At 38.1% G+C, this 26,638-nt stretch overlaps 1 protein-coding gene across 8 annotated transcripts in view; it reads right to left on the bottom strand.

Moving 5' to 3' along the window:
• Positions 1-215: 215 nt before the first annotated feature.
• Positions 216-26,638, bottom strand: part of SLC8A1 (solute carrier family 8 member A1) — a 317,960-nt gene continuing 291,537 nt past the window's right edge. For all 8 annotated transcript variants that reach the window (XM_081068958.1, XM_081068955.1, XM_081068956.1 and 5 more), the window contains one exon: positions 216-18,657. In XM_081068958.1, coding sequence (XP_080925084.1) covers positions 18,281-18,657 — 377 coding nt within the window. In that variant the 3' untranslated portion in view covers positions 216-18,280. The remainder of the gene's footprint in view (positions 18,658-26,638) is intronic.

Raw genomic sequence — 26,638 nt, 5'->3', positions numbered from 1 at the left:
CATTTATATTTGTTAGGAAATATGGTAAGATTAGGAAAACAGTTAAGACAGTGATTTGTGCAGAATTAACTAGTTCAGGCAATGAACATTTCACGGATTACAGTTTAACAAATTAAACATCACACATAACATATACGTGTATGACAGACAATGCTTTTGCTTTTGATATTACCATACCATTGATTATACACATGAGAAATATTGCCAGTTCGGTTGGGTTTGTGAAATATATAATTTTTTTTGATAAGAAATTTCAAATTACAACATATCTCAGGCAGCATGCAGGAAAAGTCATTTATTGTACATTTGTTAGGATACACCTTGCAATAAGTCTCCAGTTTTTGGTAGTTAGGTCAAGAATATGGAAACCACTGTATGATAGTATCGTTGAAATCAGCAGTTGTATTTACTGACTCCGAGAGAGCATTTCTGGTAAAAAATGAAACTCTCAGAATTCATTCATTAGGAAAATGCACAGTGATCATAAACTCAATTCTTTAAAAATTGTTTTTCACAAGTAATTCCCATTTATTGGTGATAGAGCAGCTGCAGGAAATCTGAATTCTGAGAGCTGGTTGTACATAACAGCAGGAATTTATTCTGTGGGCTCACATGATTACAAGAAAGATGTTTACCATTTGAAATCACATACGTATTATAATAATGGTGTTATACAAACATCACAAATATTTGGTGTTTCAGAGTCTTAACAAATATGCTGTGGTTATTTCACAAAGAGACTAGATTAACAGGCAGTGTAAATCACATATATCTTAAGATTTTAAAAATACATTTTATACAATAGGCTTCTATTTTCTTCACTAACATTTAATTTTGGTGTTTTTTTTTTTTTTTTCTTTTTTCTTTTTCCTTTTTTTTTTTGGTCTCATACTGAGAGTCCATAAAGAAACTATGAATATCTGGCTCATGCCAAGAAAGTCACTAGGGTTGATGTTTCCCACAGGAATATGGCTGAGTGTACATTGAATCACGGAGTCAAAGCAACACGTAACTTATAACAGATTATTTTAAAAATTCAAATAAAATCTAATTATTTTGAAAGATAGAAATTAGAAAAAAACTGTAGGAATCCAAAATTTGATTTACAAAAAACTTGAATATATGTTTTAAATGGCTAGGTCTTGCTAACCGCACAAATTAAATACCCTTGATGCACATACTCTGTTAACTTTCTATGCAACCTTGTTAGACCTCTGAGTTAACTTATATGAGACGGTTAGGTGGGAAAATTATTTGATGGCAATTTCCGTTCATTCACGGTACTTGAAAAGGAACGTTTCAATGACTTCCCTGTTAGACAAGATCTGTCATTGTTGTTGGTGCTTTTAATTTGGAAAACATCAGCTGATGCCCAAATGTAATTGAGTGTAGTATAAGAATTATAGGAAAGACTGATAAATTTACCATCGGATGTTAGAATTCTAATCTAGCATTATGCACTTGATCCAAGTTATTGTACCTCTCATTTCCAAGGCGTCTGTGTATTACAGTGGCTTAAAAAATATTTTCCTTGGTCCTTAGAAATACAAAATACTGATTTTCAAAAGATAGAGGATGATAGGGTGAGCATTTCTTATAATCACATTGATAATAAACAACGTTAATCTACATTTTACATATCATTAACAATTGTCTTTGGCAGTAAACTTTATAAATAACTTCCTCCACTTCTAACATTTCATGTAGGCCATTTTCCTTTTTGATGAAATCAGGGGTATGGTCACTTGTTCACTACGATAGGTTAATAGGAAAACACCGCAGATACAAAAATATTTAAGTTTAGCACATAGTTCTTTTTGAATGTTAAATTCAAAGCGTATTGATTCACTGATACTCGGGAAGATACTTTACACAGGAATTTCTAACAGTGTTGCTTAAAATTATTTTAACAATATGATCAGCAAAGAGGGTATGTGTACCTTTATTCTCCACAAAATGTTGTCACTGAAACACACTGAAAGAATCCACTGGCGTCTTTTTGATTATTATACATTGTGTTTTCCACAAAATGAGTAATATATGCTGCATCTGCCTTTATATACATGTGTGTGAGTGTGAGTGTGTGTTTGTGTGTGCGTGTGCATACTCAAAATGCAAGTCTTAGAGATTTCATTCATTGGCATGAAAGAATAAAAACTGAGAAATTGAGTTAGCATCCAAACTTGTTACTGACACGCCATTACTCAGGAATTTCGAAGTGTAGTGAAGTTATTAAAAAAGCAGCTTTAGACATTTGAACATCTTCAGGATCATTGGAACATTAGGACTGCTTATATCATTTGTCAAGCTTATATCTCCTTCTCTCCATTTTGGCTTCTCTCCTTTCCACTCTCCCTCTCTCTGTCTTTGAAGATTATTTGTAATGGGTTCTTAAAACTGTTCACCCAGGATATGAACAGGCTGTTGTGTTTTTTTGGTCCTTGTGTGGGAAATTCATGATCACCTCTTAGGAAGAGGGGGATTCTGGCACAGTGACCTGCCACCCTTTTCTTTATGAATTGCTTGTTGTGCTGGCTCAGAATGGACTCATTTTATTATCAGAAGTATCCACCAAGCTTATTCAGTGGGCACAAATTTCCAATGCAACCATCAAAGGAGGGAGAGAAGTTTTGAATTTGTTTTCTTTCTGGATCCTTCCTTCTCGCCTGCCCAACAGAACATTCCCAGTAGTACAGGGCAGTATGGACAATATGCTGGTTCCTTCTCTCACCCTTGTGTAGGAGGCTACAAGTGTCTCCTCAGTGTGAGCTTCCTACTGTCTACAAAAATTAATAGATGGAACCTAGGGAGATCCCCGTTTAATTAACAGTTTTGCCAACAATGATTATTATGGCTTATTAGAATAGTGTTGAATTGCACCACTGACCTACGAAAATCACCATGAATGGCACTGAAAGGCAAAGCTGTTGGGAGATCAAAAATAATGATCTGTTGTTATCTTCTAATGTCAAGGCCTTTTTTATGTATCACCTAATTAAGGGTCTATGGAATATATAATGTTTTTTCCTAAGCTTTCTGAGAGAAATTTTTAATCCAGGTTTGTTTCAAGATTTGAAGACTTGAGCCAAAAACAAACCGTAGATTGTGGACAAAGATAAGCCACCACTGTAACTTTGCCTTGGGTTTAAGAGTGTAAACAAACAAACAAAACAACCAAAAACCATGTGGACCACCAAGATTTGATAGGAGGTCAAGGCCCTGGATTTGAGAGAATCCCAGTCAATCTGATCCAGCCCCTCCACCTGCAAAGGTGTTCTTCCCACCACCGAAGTACCTTGACATTGGTGATGTATCTTCTTAGGGAGGCTTGAACTTTGAGAAAAACAATATGCAAATGAGGATGGACATGGTGGTGAAGACAGAAGAGAGACTGTGCTTTTAGCTGCAGCTATTTGGTGATCAGGCATGGGAGAGAGAAATAGGACAATGGGGAAAGAGCCAGAGAGAAAATGCTTTCGGAGACAGAACACAAACACCCAAAAACTCAAACTTTGACCAGCAACAGGAGAGGAGCACAAATTCTAGAGAAGCATGTAGAACACAACATGATATATCGATTCTTTTTCAGTAATTCCTGAAAAAGAGCAGCTATTCCAAAGTATCTGACAAGTTTGGCTCCTTCTAAGGGAGACCTGGAGGAATAGTTTCAGCATTTCCTCCAGAATATCATTGCTGAGCTTCCTTTTTTTGCATACTTTGAATTACTTTTCTGAATAAAAAGGAAGCATGAAAATACATATGTGAGATATAGATAACATATTACAGAATTGTATACCTGAAATCTATGTAACTTTCCTAACAATTGTCACTCCAATAAACTTTAATTTAAAAAAAAATGAAACAAACACAAAAAATATACATATGGATGTTTTAAGTACCTGGAAATGTGATATTTTCAAGATACATTTAAGGAAGTAGAAACACATGTGCGTACACATGCAACACACAATCTTAAATTCCCTTTTACGGACCATTTTTGTAAGCAAAGTCAATTGCTGACTCTGGTCTGGTTCTGTACCAATTCAAATGAGCCTAGAAGGAATCCCAGGGGTCTTGGGATTGATGTCTACATTGTCTGTGGTTTCCAGATTTTATAAGCCAGGTGAGCCTTTGAAACTATCTTCTAAAACCTAAACTCACTCATAACCAGTAATCATGATAGCTCAGTCAGGCCATACCCACTCTTCAAACCAGTGTCATTAAATACAACTCAGCCCTGCATGATGGGTTAGCATTAAGGCAAATGGGTCAGAGCTAATCAAAAGAAAGTTGTCCAAGGTCATTGCCTAGGCCCTGGGCAGTCAGGCAAAGCAGATTAGCTATTGGTTTTCTTCAAAGAACTAGGAAAGGTGATTAGAAATCTCTGATTGGAGAGCCTGCCTATAGCTCATTTATCTAGTAAAGAACTTTTGTAAGGATTCATTTTCCTTCAAATTATGTTGTAAGGCTTAATGGTGGGCATTTCTGTCTATATTGGGACAAAATGGGACCTTCCATTTAAGCGTTTAAGCTTTTTCCACTGAAGAATCAGAGTTAAACAGTGGGTTACATTGACTTTTCCTGACCACTCAGAGCACAGTTTAGTAGTTCTCCAACTTGAACATGCCTCAGAATCATCACAAGGACTTGTTCAAATCCACATTGTTGGGTCTGCTTCCAGAATTTCTGATTCATAGGTCTGGGCCCGGGTCTCAGCTGGGACCAGAGAATTTGCATATATAACAAGTTTCAAAGTTGTTGATGCTGCTTTGTCTGGGGCCATATGTTAAGAATCACTCTAATAGTTTATTCTAAAACGTACTATAGTTAACCAAATCACCTTAATTGCACTCTCAGGACAGAGATTTTCAATGTAGAATGTGAAAGTCAGTATTGGATTTCCCCCACAGACATTCTTATAATGTAGATAAGGGATATATTTGATTTGTGCTATTTTAATTACAGAGAATCTAGAGGTTCAGAAGTTTGAGTATCATATCAGCATATACAGCAAACCTGTAAATGAAATATTGCTCTAACTTAGGACCTTTCTCTGAAGGAAATATGCTTTTCCTATATCATTAAATTTGAGTCCCTGTAGGTCTATTTGTGGAAGACTCTATACAACTTCTCTTCAGAGTATTATTTTAGGAATAGCATTCAACTTCCCTCTTGCCACAGAGGATAACATTCTCCCTATTACCTTAAGGTAATTAACATAACAGCCACATTTGTTCACCGTTTCTTCACTCAATATAAAGGTTTGTTGACATTTTTAAAGTAAAATCCTTTAAAATATACCAACTGCAAGGACCTTTATAAAAGTATAAAGTGAGGGCAAGAATATCAAGGGTCAATCCATGGAATTCAGTTGATGAGGAATTAGATTGAATGAGCTGTATGTACACGTCATTAGAGACGGCTGTTTGTTTGACTGACAGGTGGACTGGGTCAATTCCAGAGGCTGGGTTGGTGCAAGGACTTGAAGAAGAGACATGCATTTGTGTGAATGAGCAGCTGCCTATGCAGAAGGAAGGCACAATCTGTTCACAGTTTCTCTGCCTTAAACCAAGCACCTATAGCTGATTGACAGAACTACCAGGATGGCTTAAGGCAGTCATCTCCAGAAAATGCTTATGGAGCAGATTTGTTTTAAAAAGGGACAGAAAAGCCTACCTTTCCAATTTAGGATTTCCTAATCAAATGTGAAATAGGGGTCAAACACAATGTGAGGGACTTATCAAAATATATAAATATGATGCCTACTACCACTGAATAGCAGCTCTATATAAAGATTTACACTGAGAGACGGGAAAGTGGAAGTGATAGAAATTATGATAGTTATTAATAAAAATATTATGTGCTTTAATTTTCTCTCTCAAGAGTAACGCTCACAAGACCAGACCACTTTCTTACAATGTTGGGAATTTTTCACCATTCCCTCTGAAAAATTTGGCTTCATGCCTCAGTGCTAATAAAACTGGAATGTATTACTGCTATGATGTTGAAATGGTTTTGCCATTTTTTGATGACATTCTAACTGGGATATTCCTTCAAGAGAAGGCTTACATTCGTTCCACTGAAACATTCCTTGTTTATGTAAGCCGAGTTCACCTTGGTCGCTTTTTCTTTTTTCTTTCTTTTTGTCATGGCAATGTCTACATCCTCTTGGGATGTTTTCTCCAACCATGTGCAAGTTCAGATTCCTAATGGGGCATTTGGTCTGTGGCAAACCAGGTGATTGTGAGGGTTAAGTTTGAAGTCTTTTTGTAAAATCTGTTTGAATAGCAGTCGTTTTCTCCATAACAAGGGAGGCATTTAAAAGACAGTTGAATCGATAGCAAATGCAATTCTTTTTTTTTTTATCTTCCTTTAGAATACTTATATTTTTAAATATCTTTCTGCTTGATCAATGTGCATCCTATTTGTATTTACCCACGTTAGTATAAAATAACTGCTGTCAATCTCCTCCTAAAAATGCATCATTAAGTACAAAGAATGAAAACTAAAAGTGGAGTTAATGTGGGAAACTGTGGGAAACTGTCTAAAGTTTACATTTAGAAGAATAGTGGGTGCAGTTTTATGAAGACCACTGATGTGAAATCCATTCTAAGCATGTTGAATTTTCTATTGTAGGCATCCCACAAAGGGAGAAACTTCACTCCCCTTCGGGAAGGAACTTTTTTTCTTTTTTGGTCCAGGAGGGCACAAAGAATTATTTCAAAATAAATCTTTAAATTCCTGTCAGACTTAATGTGGCTTTGTTGGCTTGACACTTACACTGGTAATCAAGGATTATTAGGAGCAACTGGTCACAACAGAAAGCACCTTTAACCCATACCTAGTAGATGATAATTGGCAACCATGAATCATGTAGGACTTGATGTGCTCTGGAAAATCAAGCTAAAGGTGAAGTCCTCCACTTAATGAGGAGGAAATTCAAGTCCAGGGAGAGCTAAAGATTCATAACCCTCTGAAGCAATTAAATACGGATTTTCAAAAGAGGAGAGCCTTGGGGTCCCCTCTCTGGTGACTATTTAATGTTGAAATGAAGAGAACATTGTGTACTCAGACATGGGGACTGAGGTCTTGCCCTCTAGTTGGCCGTTAAAATGTGACAGTGGGAGTTGTAACTCAGTGAAATACAGCCAGGCGCCTCAAAGTCAAAAGAGCAACAGGCAGAGTTCAAAAAAAAAAAATCCCATGATGAATTAATATCAATGCCCAATTAAAAAAAAATCAGTGATGGGGAGGCAAATCATCTTTGGAACAAGTTTTCACCAACTTCAAATGTTAAATGGGAGATCGTATATCAACCTCACACAGTCTTTGGCTCATTGTAGAATCTGGATATGTCAGTTGAGTCAGAATCCATTTATCTTATTGGTGAAAGACAGAATGTATAGTTAAGAAAATTAGTATTTCTGTTTCTATTCAAAGAAAGTTCCTTGCTGGGTTTAAGAATGGCCCCAGTAAGCAGTCTTCAATCGATAAAATATCTCTAGACCAAAGTGGAAGTTTAATTTAATTAGCGTGTCATAACTGGACTCTTCCTGACTAAATTCAGGGTTAGTGTTAGTTTTTTTTGAAGTCACTTTGTTTTGAATTCTTCATATCACCTTAGGGTACCTCGTATAACACTCTACACAGAATAAATGCTTAATGATTATGAGATTGGAGGATTGCAAAAATATCATAGTCTCTAACATTTGATTTAAAAATTGCTCCACTGCCTTGACTATACAAATGTTTTTAAAAAGTTTTAACTGAATATAAGGTGAATCAATTATCCTGGAAGACTGACTTGCTAAATTGACTAATTTTCGGCCCACTTTGGTTTAACTTCTTTCCGATTTTTTTTCCTCAGGTTAATTTGCCAGTTGATGTTTATCTAGCTCTAGGATCCAGATCTTAATTTTGATTGAGGAGCACTGTCCAAACACTTTCTGAGTCCCTCAACCCTTATGGATGTGCAATGACTGGGCAAGAAGATGAAATGACTTTTAAGATCGTGGCATCAGTCTGACTTTTGATTATGAGTTGGAGATATTTCCTCAAATCTTTTTCTTGGGTTTCAGTTACTTTAAAAAAAGCTGTTGGGTGAGTGCAGTGTTAATGTGGGGACAATCAGAATGGTCTGTGTTCTTGTCCAAAATTTCTGGATTAACCAATGAGACACCTGTCATTTTTTCCTCTTTTATGTTACAAGTTCTGGAATGGCTGCTTCTCCTGGGAGAAATAGGAAATAAAAGGCAGAGCCTGGAGCTATGTCAGTATCCTCCCACTGAATGAATGTGGGGAAATATTCAACAAGGAATCAGCGCAGATATACAGGGGGGACGAGCAAAACGTCAAGAGATCCTGTCAGAAGTCCCGCCCTCCTCTATTACCCAGCAGCCTGGGCTGAACCCTCTTCATTGTTTTCAAATGTTATGAAATATCTTGTCTGTTGCTTTAAAGAGACCCAAACCAACTCTGGCTTCTTCACAAAACAAACCTGGTCTTTGGGTAAAGTCATAATATTACTACCCCTGGATTTCACTTGGGTTAGTGGAAGCTTCAAGCTCTGCAAAGGTATGAATAAATTCTAAACAGCAACAAAACAATTATTATTTTCATGTTACTAATGCAGTCATTTTTAGAGTTGGAGTGCTGGAGCATTGGCTGGGAAGAAATAAATCCAAGTTTAGACGCCTCATTGTTGGGTCCAATCCATTTGGCTGTGCTGCTTTTTCAGTGTATTTTGAAAAATTGGTTCTATGGCAACCAGTTTTTTGAAAAGACGGTTCATTCTCCATGCAGGCAATAAGCATGTGATTGAGCTGCATGACTCTGGAAAAGTCTGAATCAAAACAGCTTGGCTTAGAGCAGAAAGGAAAGAAAATACTTCTGTCATTGTGCTAATGTTCATAGACCATCTCCATCACGGGGGTGGGCAACAGTGGTGGTTTGCCTCAAGGACCAGGTTTGGCTCCATCTCTTTTGCCTAGTTCTAGATCCTATTTATGGTCAAGAATGGTGATGTGACTATGACATTAATCGTGATCTGTCTCCTCTGCCCAACTGCTTCTAGATAGTATATGAATGGAACGGTGGGAGGGCAGTGGTGAGCACTGATGTTATTAAATCCCATGTTCCAATAATTAACATGCATCTTCTTTATAGCCTGCAAAAATGCAATCTGTGCTTCAGATTTGGTATTTAAAAGCATCTCTGTTTTGCAATTTAAGTTTAAAAATTTAAATGAAGTTTTAAAGGTGATAGCAGATTTAGTCTATTTTGAAAGAGAGGACAACTCTTTTCCTTTTCTCTCACCATCTGCAGTTGCTCTGAAAGACGTGTGCAGGGATTAAGAGTCAGAAGTAGGAAAAGGGGACACAGCAGCAGAGTTGCTGATGCAATCTGCTCACAGTGTCTGTGTGTGCTAGACTCATTTCTCAACAAAATGAAACCAGTTACTGGGAAAATTCCCAATCCATTTGATGAGAATGATAGTCATTTTTTTTTTAAAGGAAATCTATGCAGATCTGTGAGAACAACCTGAAATATCAAGAATATTTTAAGCCTTATGCACACATTAACTGTAGCATCATCTGTCTCCAAGAAGAGTCCAAGTGTCAAATTTCCTCTAGGATTAGTGATGGCAGCAAAAACCTCTTTTTAGAGTTTGAGACTGAAACATCAAAGAATAAAACACACTTTCTTGTGAATTGTAACAATGATAGTTGTAGCTAATAAAAATAACTTTGTTTTTGCATGACCCAATACCTTTGCTTTGTTTTTGTATAATCCAAGACCTTTGCTTAGATCCAGTATCACGAAAGTTTTGTTGATGAAATAGCCATAAAATAAAGTCCTTCCAGTATTTGCAATAATAAGTGTCCCAAATGAGGTCTAATATGTAATGAAGCAGTTGGTTAAACAGGCTCCGATGACTTGACCTCAACATTACGCCCCGTTTGTATCCACTCCTCATCCTTCCCCTTGGAGAAACTTCATGTACCAACTGGTTGAGAGTTAGTTTGCCTGTTAGTAAGATCTTGGAAGCAAAATGCTAGGGACAAGACAACCATGAAAGTTAAGGGGTGGTTCAGTTGAAAATACCTAAGGTAAACTATAGCTAGTGGGGGATCTACATGGCAGCAAATGCTTAGATTAGGTACTTGTGGGAAAAACTGGGTGAGACTCCTATTCCTTTGCTCCCCAAATGCCAAAACTCATTTCTAGATAGTGTTACCTGATGTATTGGAGCCTGCCTGCTCAGTGCTCTTTCCACATAAAATACAAAAATCTCATCCCTTTAATCCCCCCTAGACCTGGACAAGGAGTTTTTTTTTCAAGAGCTGTTTTCAATGCTCTCAAAAAGGCAAAGAGCATAATTTGAAGAGTCAGAAAGGAGCCTTAATTGATCCTAAAGACTTTCTATCAGAAATGCTTACTTAATAAAGGGAAGAAAAGTGAATTTCTTTCTTTTTAAAATCTACTTATGGGTTTGGAGGGATACATATAATGAACGATATTCTAAGACATTTTCAAACAACTTTTAATTTCAAACATCTTTAGCTGAAAAGAAAGTCAGGAATGTTCTTCCTTCTACATTCTCTCCTCCTTTTTCCATTTAAAACAGACATCTGATAAAAAAAAAGGATTATTAACCTGACATGGGCTTTTAGGGCAATCCTAGACATCCAAAAATGCAGTTCAAGTTACTTGACATACATCATCTATTTCTGTAGTTATGTGTGTATCTCTATGATCTAGAGAGAGATGGGAGAGGGGAGATTTAATGCTGAAACCTTGTCTGATTCTCATAATCTTCGAATTAGCATTTTAATTCTTTTTTTTTTCTTGTTTGTTTTACACTGGTTGAAATGGCCATTTTTGTAGAAAGAAGAGAGAAAAACAATACTTCTGTTTGCTGTGTGTGAAAAGACCAGTGTTTCAGAAACCTTTTAACTACTGGTAGGCCTGTCTCGGCTACATTGTTTATTTGGTCTAGACTCAAGCTCCATATCCCATCTGATGTATCCATTATTTAAAAACATTAAAACAAATTCTGAAATATAAATAACAACATCAAAATGAAATCAGCCATTTATAAATGAAATTGTCAAGGTATTCAGTTATGAAATTTAGAAACATCATGGCTTGATAAAACGAAAGGGGGGAGATTATAGAAGGCATTTTAATGAGACACCTGTATAGGTCCAGAGTATTCCCCAGAATAACTTAGTAATATGGAAAAGTGTGCCAAAAGCATATGTATTTTTTTTTTGGTTGCCAAAGTCAAAAGTTATGTATGCCCAGCTTTGATCTTCACATAAAAACGGAGACTGCAAGTTTAACTTGTACTATTGTTTCTAGAAACTGAGAATCTATCTTCCCTAAGGGTAATGAGTTTCAAACATCTTAGACAAGGGCAGTCTGTGATGAAATCTTAGCACATTTTATTTTTGCTAATTCATTTTTAAAAATGTTCTTGTCAACCACATAAATAATTCTCACCTAAATCATTATTTCACTCATTACTCAATTATATGAGCCTTATGAGAATGTAAAATCTTTCAAGATTTCTTCTTTGGGATGTTTTTTAAAGTTTGAGTATAAGAAGGTAGAAAATTTCCTGTAGAGAAAATTATTTTTCTCCAAACTAGATATGTGGATCACACAACTTTTATCTTAAATATTTATGTAATTTAGTTTATTTTTTAAATGTATTAAACAATTATTATATATTTGGTTATTTAATAACCAAAGTGGAAGGAATTGTTCCTTCCACTTGGAAAAAATGGGATCTTCATATTAGAATATGTGTCAATTGCAAACTTAACATCCTATTTTAAGGAAAAATCTCCTTAGTGAATTTATCTGTTATCCTACCATGTGGCTTTAAGGGGTCTAATAAAAAGTTCAGTAATTAAAAGTGGGTTATTTCAACTTGAGAATATAGGGAAAAGGTCTTTGAAAATCTCTGTGCCAGATCCTTCCGGGTGAAGAAACAATTTCCAATACAGAGGGCTGTAGTAAATTAATCCCTCCTTTCCCAGTACACTTTAGGATTTGGCTAGGTAGATCTTTCTTTGCAGTCAACAAATAAGGACTGGGCTCTGCAGTCAATATCAAAATTGACTCAGGTACATTGAAGTTAGCTAATTTCTGTCTTGGTGTGTTTTTTGGAATTTTCCTACCAGTCGCATATCAGGAATATAATAAGCACAGAGAAGCATTTGACCCATTTATATTTCTTGGAGGCCTGGAAGCTATATATGATGTTTGCCTATATTTACATACTTTACCTTTGCGGGTATTTGTGGGGGTCCTTATCCCTGATCCATACCTACATATATTGATAGAATAAAAGGCTTCATAGATGGGCACTAAAACATGAAAAATATGATTCAAAGAGGAATAAAATCAACCTGCTATAGAATGTAGCTGTAAAATATAATCTGTCCTAAACATTTATAGAGATAATATGCTATGATTTAATGATTGTTTTCTAGGTGGAATTCATTATATTTGATTTTTCCTATGACAACTTTACTTTCAGAATGACATGTCCAGAGCATTTTAGCATGAGCCTTTCCCCATTGCTGAGAGATAATAGTGGGCATTAATAACTAAAGATAACGAATATGATGCAAGTATCCATGGAAAAACTACGAACGCTGGAAATAGGGGAAAAAAAAAGATTAAGATTGCACATTCCTGAAGGACGCCTCTCTGGATCTTTGAAAAAGGTGAAGACCATATGATTCTAAAGAATGCAAGCAGGTCAAGCACCTGTGAAGTATAGCATTGATTACAGTCAGACCAGCAATTCTGGACAAGCAACTCTTCCTATAAAGACATGGGCCACAGTCTTAATTACAAAGTCATGTTGCCTTTTGAAGTTATGAAGTAATGCTTTTTTCCCCTACAAATACATAAAAAGTAATTTATATAATGACCACTGATTTAAATGTCCCATAGATTAAATCAGAGGACCTTTGATAAAACTGAAAATTGGTACAGCCTCTGAATGTATACTTTTGGACATCTTTGCAGGCAGGAAAAATGTCACAGGAAGCTAGATACTCACCGTTTCTTGTTTGCTGGAAAACTGAAGCACTCTCTCCCTTGGGAGACCCAACTCTCAGTGGTGCTTCTTCTATAGATAAGACATTCTCTGCTTTGGGAGATGATTATCCATGGCCTAATTAAGCTCTAAAAATGAAATATCTCACTCTGACAATCATTTCCCCTTCCTGTGCTATCCTTGTTGGTGAAATATCATCAGAACCACCCAACACTTGAAATATGGTAAAAGACAGCGAATGTAGCTAGAAGTGATAAGAACATAATGTTTAAAAAAAAGTGCAGAAATGCAATCCATTATGAAAAATGTGTAGGTAGATTTGAACAAAAGCCAATGAATCTACTCATTAATAGTACCTTTCTTTCTCTGTAAAATAAATATGATTTTGTATGTCTCTTCTCCATAATGCACTCCTTTATTCATTGAAATGCTAACTTTCACCAACAGCTAGAAGGTCTTGGCCATGTGAAGTGATTAGTATAACAAAAGCCAAATGCCAGTTGTAGGTCAGGGTGAGATCCAGTGTTGTACGTGGTCAATCGTGAAATGGCCAAATGTTCTTGAAGTTATGAAACTATACTCAAGACTTACTCCACATGTGACTGCCCAAGATCAGTGACAGAAATCCAGAATCAAGAGACTCCACATCTTGAGCCAGGAAACACTGCAAAAAGTCTTAAAGGGGCTGATTTAAATTCTTGAGAAAGTGAAGCTTTGTCACTGTTAGAGAATAGAGGGCTTTATTATCTACCAGAGGAAATTTATTTTTCTAATTGTTTCCACAGGAGTTCTCAGATGTACTCAAAGCAAGTCAATCAATGTCATTTCTTTGTGACAGGTTAGGATCAGGGACGTTGGGCTATGGAATCAACAATGAATCAAGCCCTATGTGGAAAAGGCAGCATGGACGGTGAGCTTTAATAGTGAGACCCGTGGGGGAAAGGTGCTGCTTTAGGGATTCTCATTGTGGGTGACAGCCACCTATCAGAATATCTGCAGGGCTGTTTAAACTGGCATATTTTACTGTTGTTTTTTTCCCTTTGAAAAGCACCAAGAAAAAACAGTGTGTTTATGCTGTGAACCATAGAAAGGAAAGCTCTATAAAATCTTCACTGGTGACAGGCTTGAATTAGAATCTTTGAAAGAATTAAAATTAGCTTATAAAAGGTTTGAGAATCATTGGGCCATGGCGTTTTGCTGAAGGGTTGTTAAAACAGTCAAGTGTACTCTGGTCTTTGAATTAGTCTGTTTGCTATTTATAGGAGTGAGTGTTGGCTGCTCGTTTTGTGTTAAACCAAAGATTGGGTCGCAGGAAATGTTAATTGTTGATCCAAGAAAATATATAAATTATACCTTATTTCCTTCACATATGAAGGTGTTCCATGCATGACCATAGATGAATATGGTGAAGAATTTTTAAAATTTTAAAGATGATTATGTGAATAAAGTATAATTTACATGTACACAGTAGGCAAATTCTATTGTAGTGAGAATTAAATCCAGATATTAACATAGACTTGCAAGTAAGTACACAAACTAGAGGTTGCATTTTTTCCCCCCACAAATGCTTTTCTTTTTTCATTTCTTGTGTAACCTCTTTCTATACTGTTTTGATTATATAATACATGAAGTCAATAACTTATAAATCAGACAGAACTTATTAATGCATCAAAAGGAATGCCGTATATGTATGATTATGAAAGAGCAATTTACTTAAGTATCCTTTGGGAAGCAACTAGTTACACACTTCTGATGATCAATTTTATTGATTGATTGATTGAATACTCCATATACTAAAAAGTGATCTGACGTGTAACTATTTATGGGCTGCTGTTGTTGGATGCAGAAACGATGTGAAGTGGTCATAAATGGTGTATAAAATAATAGTGAAATGGAGAACTGTCCAACATTCATCTCAACACTGTCAGATAGACAATATTCTGACACTGTGCTGTCTTGGGACATTAAAAAGAAAACAATGAATGACAAAGGGCTGACATTTGCAAGAGCTGAATACTAGTATATCTACTTTCTGTCTTTTGGATGAGGATACCAATTGCACAATAATACCTTTTGGGTTTTTATTTGTTTTAAAATATGAAAACAAAAAATGAAGTAGATGACAATGAGAAGAGAGAAAACATGCCATACAGAATATGCTGTATCACTAGTGATTAAGTCAGAAACAATTAGAAACTTTATTTGTCTGTGTCAATAATGTGTACCATGTATAAGGAACAGCACAATTAGTGCACTTCTCCCTAAGCTGTGCACAATACACACAAAATAAAATAATCAAACAAAATGAAATAATTTTACACAACTATAATTATGAATAAACCCTGAACAACCAGAATCATATTTTCCCTACAACATAAACATTTAAAAAGCAAACAAACCTAAAAGCTTTGAAATTGAAATTGACCCATGGCAAGAATTTCTTAACGTCCTCTGTGACAATTTGCTATGGGATCACTGACATTCTACATATGGCTAAAAATGAGTGCAAAATCTTTCTAATGTTTAAACAACTCACATTCCTTGGTGTTTCTCAGCTAGCTTACCATTTAGTAAATATTCAAAAAAAATAAAGTAGGTTAGAATGTGCCCCCAAAGGAGTTAGGCCACCAGGGTGTTGGGCCATGACAGGCCAGGGAGGAGTCACCAGGGGATATGAATTGTAGAGGTGTGGGGCAGAGAAAAGTAGTGTTGTCCAACCAAGATATAAAGTGGAATCAATTGGGCCTTCTCGGTGAGATGGGTCACCAACTTGATTGCCTTTGTTGGTTTAAGATGAGGAGATGGACCTATCTGCAAAATTGGCCAAGGACAGCTAGGATGCTTTTCCGAACCTATGCTTTCTATTCTCTTTGTTCAAGAACCTCTTAGGTAGTTGGCTAATCATATGTGTATAGTTTCAATGTGTGTATATTACGAGTTTCATAATTGTGTTTTTCCCTACACGATAAAACTGTTTCAAAGGAGCTGTGTTAAGTGTGGAGGTAGCAATCCTAGTAACTGTGAACCCCTTGAGGGTTGGGGTCTAGGTTGCCTTGGTCATGGTTTTGTCCCCAGAAGGTAGTACAGTCGCTGGCCTATTGAGTGAATCACCAGCCCTTAATGATTCATTCAGTCACCAAATGCTTACTAAATAGTGAATGATCACTGAGTGGAAGAAGAGAAAATAACTCTTGACAGCTTTTCTTTCTTAAGAATCTTTGAATCAATACAGAGGGCCAGGGGTGTCTCCAGCCTGGGATTCTTTATACAGAAGAAGTCTCGGAGAGGGGACCAAAGGCATTCCATTTTTTCTCATCAGCGGACTCACTACTTTGGAATGTGGGTTTATCCACACTCTTTGGTATTTTGAAATAGGAAAGAGCCATTCCTTTTCCAGGGTTAAAAATCCCCCAGTGCAATCCTCCTGCGAGGCACTAATCTTCTCATTCAATGGCTTACTTCTTAGTCGGAAATAGAGAAGACTCACTTTGAAAGACCCATTGGTCACCTTGGCTTCTTTCCTACTCAGGAACTGGAGATACAATCAGAGGGGTCTGGACAGTGAAAGAAACAGGGCTCAAAATAGCCTTTTACCAAAAAAAAAAAACAAAACCCCACAAAAAAGAAAAAACGAACAAACCAGCACTATCTACTATCTGTGCCAGACAGAGCAGATGTGAAATAAATACTTCAGGGGCAGGGGCATTGTGAAAATGGAGTCTCTCAAAGCCCAGGCACATCTAATGTATCCATTTCTCTACATCTTCCTCCTTGCCCTGCCTGGATCAACAGGCAATTTTTAAGAGGCCTCTGGTGTGTTCCACGTGGCTCATTTTCCATGAAGATACTTTGTAGTTTGCCTGCTGTCCTCTCGATAGCTTTAACTTCCCACGGTTATTGACAGTTATTGCTTCTTAGAAATCAATGTGCAGATCCATGAACAATAAGCCAATTTCTCCTTTTATCCCTAGTCATAAACTCAGTAACAACACAAAAGTTACAACTCAGGCAAAAAGAAAACTCACTTATGTCTTCAATGTCCAATCAACGTTGCTGAATGGGAGAACAGTATATGCTCTACTCTACTATATACAGATACGCTTTGTTTTGTTTTATTTGTTTTTCATCCATGCACTGTGTAACAAGTATCACAACAACATTCCCAAACAGGCACAGGAAGAAGGAGCAAATGTGCAGTCATGACCGAACAGGGTTGTGCAAGCCATGGATGCTTTTGAAAATAAAACCGATGGCTGATCCCAGGCAACAGCAACATGGGACTGGGACACATATTGATGTACATGGAAAAGGATGATGCTTTCCGCATGGGGTCATTCTTCCTGTTTGCATGAGGAGTGGTGGGCAGGAGGGTGGGCATGGGGGACCTGGGCAGTTAGCTGGGCTGGAACACCACAAGAAGGGCCTGACTAATCACAGTCCATAGCTAAAGAAGAGAAGAAAGATAAAAGATTTTGCGTGTTCCTGGGAATCTCGACACGTCATTCCTGTACCTGTTGAACAAGAGTGCCAGGCGTCATATCTTTAACTATCAGATGGTGTCTAGAACCATCAGGTTTCCTGGCTCCACTTGAGCTCCAAGGCTTCTGCTTGGAGGCAGCTTCCCCTCTGCTCATGTTCCAGAGATAAGCATGGGTTTAGTAACATAGTGAAGACGTGCTTCTTTCTTCTTCCATGCCCTTATCTTTTCTTAATCCAAAATAATTTTTGAAATGTTTGGAGGAAGGGAGAATAATCTTAAGGACCTAAATTTTTACTAAAAACCCATTTGCATTTCGATTGGTCATCACCTCCCACAAAATAAGCAAAAACCCTGATCCTCCCAACAAAACAACACAACAAAACAAAACAAAAGCCAAACATCAACCACCTCCCCAACCCCCACCGAAAACTAGCCCAAACAGAAAGCAAAGACTTAACAATTTATCTGGAGAGAATACAGCTCTTCTAGTCTGAGCTGCAAAGATGGCCCTGCCTCCATGCCTCGTTCACTGTGACGATGCCCCTGGGAATGGGAGGTGATGGTTTCTCACTTCAGCCCCTAGTACAGAATATGATCTTGAAGCTGGATTCCATCAGCAGGTAAGTGAACATGACAAATGTCAGTTTCCTCTGTTCATTATACATAATTTTTTATGTATATATATGTATATATATATAAATTTACTATATCTGAGTGTTCCTTTAGAAGCCTTTTATGTGGCAGTAGGCCTCCAGGGAGGAGAAGAAAATGTACAAGAGCCACAGGAGCACAAAGAGGGAGGATGTGAGGAGCTTGGCAGTCCGGGGCCCACCCAGCTCACCTCCGATTTCTGGCCTCCGCCGATAAAGCAGCACCCCCACATTGATGAAAGCAAAAATGGTGAAGAGAGTGACAGAGAAAGCTAGCGTGCCAGGGGACACTTTGAATTGTTCCCCGTTGGCTGCGTGGTAGATGGCAGCGATGGACCAGGCCACACCGATTCCCAGGAAGACGTTTACCGCGTTGCTGCCGGTGACATTTCCGATGGATGCGTCTGCATACTGGTCCTGGGTGGCTGCCACTTTGCTTGCAAATGTGTCTGCATAGAGAAAGAACAAAAAACAATGACACTTAATTCGTCTTTTAAAGATGTCTTTGGAGTGCTGGGCGCTTCAGCTGTGTACGCCAGAATCAAACCCCCGATGGAAACCCAGTGCCTCCTGCAGGGCTTTGATGTCGTCCTGAGTCCCCCGTGGTTTGATCAGAGCCACAGGATCTAGGTGTCAGGACTCGGGCGCTCAGTGTTGGCTGTATTTCAGGTGGGTCTTGGTCCAGTTCTTTACCCACAGGTACCACAGATCTTTGTAGCATTGAACTTACAGAGCAGCATTTTTGAGAATGATCATTGCCTATCTACATTAGAATTAGCTGGGGTCTTTCTTAAAGTGAATATTACAAGGCTCTGTCTGGCTGGGCCAGATCATAACCCTTGGGGCCTAGGATTCTGACTGAACAACACGCCAAAAGATGCGAGGTCACTAAAGTTTCAGAACGGCTGCTGAAGGGTATTACTGAAAGACGCTGCTTATTATAGGCTCTAGTTGACGGGTGAGAAAGTTAAGGGATTAGGAGGTATTTTCACAGATTCAAGAGCAAGTGAAAAGTGGTAGTGAAACTAATGGAGCTATAGTAATACCTGGCATTTGCCTAAAGCCTTAGAGATAGGAAAGCAAACCTACATTACTGCATCGATTGTAATAACTGTGAAGGGAGGAAACTTTATAGGTGAGAGCACTAGGCTTAGATGTGATAAGTAATGGGTGTAATGTCACACGACAAGGACGAAACCATGTCAGGCAGGGCTTGAGCTCGGGTCCCCTGCCTTCAAGGCAAAGGCTTGTTCCTTGTGCCATCTTACCTTTCACTATGCTGTGGGTACCAATGACCATCCTCAAAGTTCTTTGTTCACTAATAATCCCGAATGCAGCTTTTTCTGAAGGTGGGAAAGTCATTGTCCATACAGGGAGTAGGACAAGAGTGACTTCTTTGATGAGTAGAGCACGGGTTTAGAGCACTTATGACCCAGAGGGTTTTAAATCCTGCCTTCAGAACTGAATGTGTAACCCCAGGCTGATTACTTTCCTAAGCCTCTATTTTCTTATCTGTGAAATGGAGATTGTGACACGCACTTCAGAGGGCTGTTTTTCAGTTGAAATAATATAGGTAAAACATTTACGTTTCTGAGTATAAAATCAGAGTAGCTCTTTTTGTTGTTTTAGAAAGACAATGTGAATCAAGCTGGCTAGATTAGTTTATTAAAAGTTGAGGCACGATTGGAAATAATAGCTCCCTTTATTAATCATGTAAACAGAATTTGCAAGATAGTCCATTTTTTTTTCTATACGATTGCCTAGGTACTGACATCAAAGCTCTTTCAGTTATCTTTGCAAAATTCCTCGCACAGTAGGTTTACAGTAGATTTTAACTGTCAAATTGAACTCACATCTGCAAAGCCAGTAATGGCAGATATAATATTACTACAAGGTGTCGTGTCATGTGCTTTGCTCTTGAGATCCCTGTATGCTCTGAGTATGCATGTAGTTAGGATATCTGGGCTACTTTCTCCCCTTTGTGGCTATTCTGTTGCCATCATCCTCCTTCAGTAAATCTCCAAAGGAGATTTAACAAGTATAGAGCTTGGTAGTTTTTATCAGTCTGTAAATTCTTGTGCTTGGTAATGAATGAGAAGCATGCCTCCATAAGCAGGCTGGACTTCATTTAGAATCATTGTCATTGTCAGTTCCTGAGAACAAAGCACTTGAGAGTTGAACAATTGGCCCCCAAAGATGCTAAGAGTCAAGAATAAGACAAATCATCAGAGGTGAAACCCTTGCTCTAGATAATACATAAACCCTGTGTGTGACCTGCAGAACTGTATGAACTATTGCTTTTACAAAAGAGATGTTTAAGGCTTAGTGTAGATGTAGCTATAAAGTTTGAGAAATGCAGGTAAAAAAAAAAACAATTTCTGGAAGATAGGGGAGTGTGTTGACCTATTCTTTTATATTAACCAGATGACATGGCCAAGGTTATATGTAGTGAGCTTGAGACAGGTCTCAAGTTCAGAGAACTTGTACAGAGAACAATTATGTCCTGACTCTGTGTCCTGACAATTCCAGCCACATTGCCTCCCAAACAAATTTTTCCTGTTATTGATTTACAGGCATGGGTACCAAGAAGGCAGGACCAAAAGTCTAAGACTGTATGACTAATCTAAAATTTATTAGAATTCAACGTGGGAGTTAAAAGCAAAAATTCCTATTAGAAACCGTGCCTGAAGTGTTTAGTTTTTGCCAGTCACATTGGAAATCTGATTTATACATGTTTGTATTTAATAGGCAAAGTCTGAATATGATTACAACCCCTCTGAGACAACTGCAGTAGTTATTTTCTTGGATTTCACTTTGGGGAATGCCTTTTGCCTTGTTCAGGCATACAAGCAGGTGATGGGCTTAGGGCACAGGGGAGGGCTTGGCAGTGCCTAGCATATGGTGTGTGATGGGTTGCTTTATGCACTAAGCAGCAAAGCAGTGATAGAAGGTAATTTGGGGAGATTCCATCACACTTCGTTTGGAAAACAGAGTTGTCTCTGTTGGAACTAAGGTTAATGGTTTAGATTTGCATGTGTTTCTACAATTTTTTTTTAACATAGCTTTTGAACTGAAAGCAAAAGGCCTGATGTATAACCCAGGTAAATAAAACCTACCAGACTCAAAGAGGCCCAAAATATGTTTCCTTTACGTGACAAGCTAGTCACTTTGGCTTAATTTTTAGGGATTCCAGAGAAAGGTATTTCTAAACGAGAACCTATTATTACAAGAATTTTCAAGAGATAGTCACAATAAGCTATTGAAAAATGGCTTGAGGGAGAGGAAATTGCAGCGAACCCAGGTATGTCTTCTATTGCAGGCCTAAAGACTAGTTTGGGTATCCTGGGTCCTCGGACCCAGGAATCTCTGATTTTATGCTTCCTTCCCTTCTGGCGCTGTGACAGAGTGGAGAGGGGCACCCAGGAAGTCCAGTGTGCCTTGTACCATGTGCCAGGGGAGGTAAGCAGGTGTGTGTTGTGGAACAACGCCAGGTCACCTGCCCCTAACATGATGGTCCCGCCTACGGTGGCCATCTGTTCACCACCAGCCAGTGCCGGCAGCCATGTCAGCACTGAATAACGTCTCAGGTGCCCTCGGCGACGGCTGAGCTGTAAGCTGTTTTCTCCTGCCTTGGACTCTGTTCCTTTACTTTCCTTGCTCAGCTGCGTGAAAAATAAAAGCAAAATGACTTCTTCTTCTTTTTTTGAGGCTGCTGTGGCAGCTTCTAGTAAGTCTTACTAATGAAGTACAGGAGACCATTAAGATTAGTCTTGCTTGGCTTCCACTCGCCAGCCTCTGTGATAGTCCTGTTTGGGCTGCAATCAATGGGTGATTGGAATACACATGGCCGCACACACCCAGGAGGGTGGGTTAGCAAATTGCCTACACCTTCTTCAGTCTTTGCCCGCCCCTGAAGAGGAAAAGAGCATTGTGTAAGAACCTGTTTCAACATTCCTGAGTGAAAGGGACTTAAGAGGAAAGGAAAACTGTAGCCTTCCTGGAAGGGGCCATGGGGCGTGTACTGAAAATGGGCTCTGAAATCAAACAGATTTAGTTTAAAAATCCTTGTTCTGTTGCCAATACCCAGTCCAAAGGCGTTTCCCAAATTGTAAATAAGGGATAAGAACATCTACTCCATAAGGCTAAGAGGGTTGAATGACATGGGTAACACAGAGTAAGCAGTGTTTGCCTCTTTATAGAATAGTAACTAAAACCTGCTTTCCATCACAGACAGAAGTCAGAATCATTGAGATAGGTCTTCTAGGTGAACCAATTCCTTTTTGGAAAGAAGGTTTTGGAAGAAGGAAATACTGCACATCCAGCAGCCTAAATGACCTTCTCATTCATTACCAAGCACAAGAATTTACAGACTGATAAAAACTACCAAGCTCTATACTTGTTAAATCTCCTTTGGAGATTTACTGAAGGAGGACCTTAAACAAGATTTTGTCTTTAGTAGTGATACTTATTTACCCAAGTAAATACAAAAACCACACTCCCTCAGTCACACACACATTCACACACACACACACACACACACACACACACACACACACAGACTCACTTCACTGGTTTATATGAAAAGAATCCTTATTTGGCTTTCAAGTGAAGTTTAAGAGATCAGGGAATTACGAATGTTTGATTGATTAATGACCAGTTAGGAGAGGGGTTGTAAAAACTGAAAAAGGGAAAAACACTTAAAAATTCTGCCCATAAAAGTTGTCCCTGAAGAGAGTGAAAAAGAAATGGAGACAGTGACATGACCTACTTTTAGAAAATAAGAAAACAGGTAAATAAAAAAGCTCCAGAGTACGCATGTTGGCAGATCAGAATCCCCACTTACTCACTTTTTACCCCCCATTGCAAATCAGAATCACGAGGGCAAATTTTGAAAAATACCCAATTGCTAGCCCGACCCCAAGTTTCTGCTTCATTGGTCTGTGATACAGCCTGGCCATTGGTGTTTTTTTAAGCTCCCCCAACCAGACTGAGATCCACTAACTAACCAGTCGTAGCCCTCATTTCATTATCTGTGTAAGGACAATAGCACCTTCCTCAGATTAGCTGAGATAATGCACGGGATAGCTCTGATTCTTGTTATCAAATAACAAATTCTTTTTCATTTTGATGTAACTTAAATGTTTGTACTGTGCAGGGTTTTCCCTGGGACTTAATTTTCCTGTTACGTGTCTTAAATCCCGGTATATTTTATATTCAAAGAAAGATTAATTCTAATTAAAAAAGAAAAATAATAGGGGTTTATTTTTCAGGGAACACAAGGCAGAGAAGAGAATGAGCACAAACAGTGCTATCTGATCTGCCTTCCAAACTAATTTGATGGATGTTCTCAAATGAGAATGGTAATACTCCTCTCCGAAACACACCCAGAATGGGATTATTTTTCAGTACAATGTTCATGAACACTGAGGAGAGGATCCAAGGTTTCCCTTCCTTATTTCAACCCCAAGCTTCATAGGGTTTGCTAAAGTTTTCTAAAATTCTTGGTTCTAATTCTTTGATGTCAACAGAAACATTTTGAGCCTTTCAAAGAATTCTGATGGTTTATCTGAGATGGGACTGATTTTGTCCAATGGCTGGATCATTTGTTCTCCCTTTCACTCTTGGTCCTGAAAAGAACCCTAAACCAACTAGCTGGGTGTGGAGCAAAGAAGCGGTGTTCTGACCTGGTTGTCTCTTGAGACCTGGATTACCTTGGTTCTGGAGAAGATCAGGGTCTGTATGCTTGGGCAGGTTTGGTATCTTCAATTTGGGAGTCCTGCTTGTTTACAACCCCTCCCCCACAAAGGCTAATGCAAATTATAGTGCTGGAAGTTCCAGTGTGTGCCTGATTAAGTAAAGGGTACAAGGTTGACTGACTGACTTGAGAGAAGTCTCCTGGCTCTGGTCAAGCTGGTAAACAGGCAGCTAGATGGTGACCATGGCATTCGGCAGTTCCCAGTTGATTCATAAGAATTAATGATTCTGCTTGGCGTAGAGATATTTAGTAAGCCGAGGCCACCGTAAGTAGCTAATTTGGTCACCTGAGTCTTTGTTACACTGTAGGTAACCACTATTGTTAGTGAAGAATGCCAGTCCTAATTATTGTGCACTGCATACTGTGTCTAGTTACTAAGGAGACTAAGCTATGGAGTAGAACTTGATTCTTGTCCCATATGTCATGTACTGGCTGTGTAACTGAAGGATAACTAAACTCTCTAAGCCTCTGATATCTCATCTGTAAAATGGAAAATAAATTTACCCCCCATTTACCCCCCCATTTACAGGGCTATGAAGATGATTAAAAGAAGTCATGCAAAAAGGCTAGCAGGGTGTCTGGAAATTAGAAGATGCATGATAAATGTTACTTGTTATATTTCAGAATTCTTTGTTCTTATGATAAAGGAAATGTTAATGATATTAAACTCTTTCATTATGCTTTCCTTCAGCTAGGTTGTTTAGGGTTAATAGATCTTATGTAGTATTACGGGAAAATGTGTTTGTCCTTGATATCCAGGAATAATAGTGGTGATAGTTAACCTTTACGAGGCTTCCTAGGTGAGGCATTATATGTGGATTCTCAGTTAATCCACAAAACAACTGTATGAGGTAGGTACTATTATCCTCATTTTATACATGAGAAAGCTGAATCCCAGAGTACAGCAGTCAGTCCCCTTTATCTGCAGGGGATACAGCCTGAAACCATCAATAGTACTGAACCCTACATATATACTATATTTTTAATATACATACATACCTATGCTACAATTTATAAATTAGGCACAGGAAGAGATTAACAATAATAACGAGTAATAAAATAAAACAATTGTAACAATATACTGTAATGAAAGTTATGTGAATGGCTTTGGGGTCATTATTAAGTAAAATAAGGGTTACTTGAACACAAGCACTGTGGTACCATGACAGTTGATCTGATAACTAAATGGCTACTAAGTGACTGATGGGTGGGTAGCGTATGTAGCATGAAAATGCAAGACAAAGGGATGATTCATATCCTGGGTGGGATGGAGCAAGATGGCGTGAGATTTCATCAGGATACTCAGAATGGCACTCAATTTATGTTTGGTTCTATAATGTTCCTTTAAATATTTTCAGATTGCAGTTGACCATGGGTAACTGAAACAGTGGAGGACAAAACAAGATGAGGGGGGTACTATTGTATAAGAAATTTGTCCAAAGTTATATAGCCAGTAAGAGGTAAAACTAGGATTCAGACCAAAGGAGGGTGATCCCAGCTGGAGATCGTGGTTTTTACCCACACATCTGTGGGGGTGTTGACTGTGACCTTGTGCACAAAACCATGGGGTGTTGATAAGAGCTAGATAACTGACACATCTTAAATTTAAAAATGGACAGTGAGTTAAAAAACGAATCCAGAAACCTCACCATGTTAAACTCTGTAACTGCACAATGTTAAAAGAGCTGATCATTTGAAAGAAGGAATAATAAATTGTTCTATATTGAAACATTAGCCTGACTCCTTTAGCAAAATGTTACATTTGCATGGATCAGAATCATTAAGAAGGGGCTATTTTCATAGAAGACCCTTCATTCTTTTAGAACGATATTAGAGATTGTTGACTGATAAAGTAATTTTTTTGATTCCTTAAGTTCCTAGCTTCTCCTGGCATTATATTTACACTGCCTTCATAGCACATAAAAATAGGCTTGAATGAACCTACTTTGAAAATAATACCAAGTTTTTTGTATTTTCAATTTTGACCCACAATTCTATTATTTTTATAATAAACCTTTATTTTAATAATACCAAGTTCATGAGAAAGAAAAATTGGTACGATTTTGTCAAGCAACATTTTTTGCAAATTTTGAAAAGGACAAAAGGAAGGGCAGATGTGGGCCAAAACAAATAGCTTAACTAATTGTCATGTTTCCCAAGCCAGGTGGTTTGTTATTAGCTACAACTGAAATTCACTTCTTGCCTCAAAAACAATCCACGTTGCCCTGCACAAAATGGTGTCTTCCAGCTTGCTTCTCCTTCCTTCCCAATAATCTATCTCTTTCTCGCTTGATTCTACTTTCCTAGTTCTTTCTTCGAAGCTTTGTTCTGTTTCTGGAACTTCCATCTCCTATCTCAATCTCAAATCCTCTCCCTCCTTTTCTCAAGTCCAACATTAGAAATAGCAAAGCCATTGGTGCCCCAAGTCTTGCTAGAGCTAGAGATAGCTGAGAAAAATCTGTTAGTCAAACCTGGAGAAAAAAATAAAACAGAAACCCTCACTCTCACCTCCAGGTAGCATTAGTGAGTACAAAGGACTCTCACAGTGTGATTCTAAGACATGGAGCCAGACAATACACTGAAGACACTCACCTGTGCCTTTGCCCTGTGGGTATTTGCCCAGTTATTTATTCCACACAGGCATTGCCTTTTTGAAGGGATCGCTTTGGTATTGT

This window comes from Rhinolophus hipposideros, assembly GCF_964194185.1.
Source record: "Rhinolophus hipposideros genome assembly, chromosome: 12".
NCBI lineage: Eukaryota > Metazoa > Chordata > Mammalia > Chiroptera > Rhinolophidae > Rhinolophus > Rhinolophus hipposideros.
The sequence above is the reverse complement of the archived record's forward strand: the minus strand, read 5'-3'. Positions and strand labels throughout refer to the sequence as shown.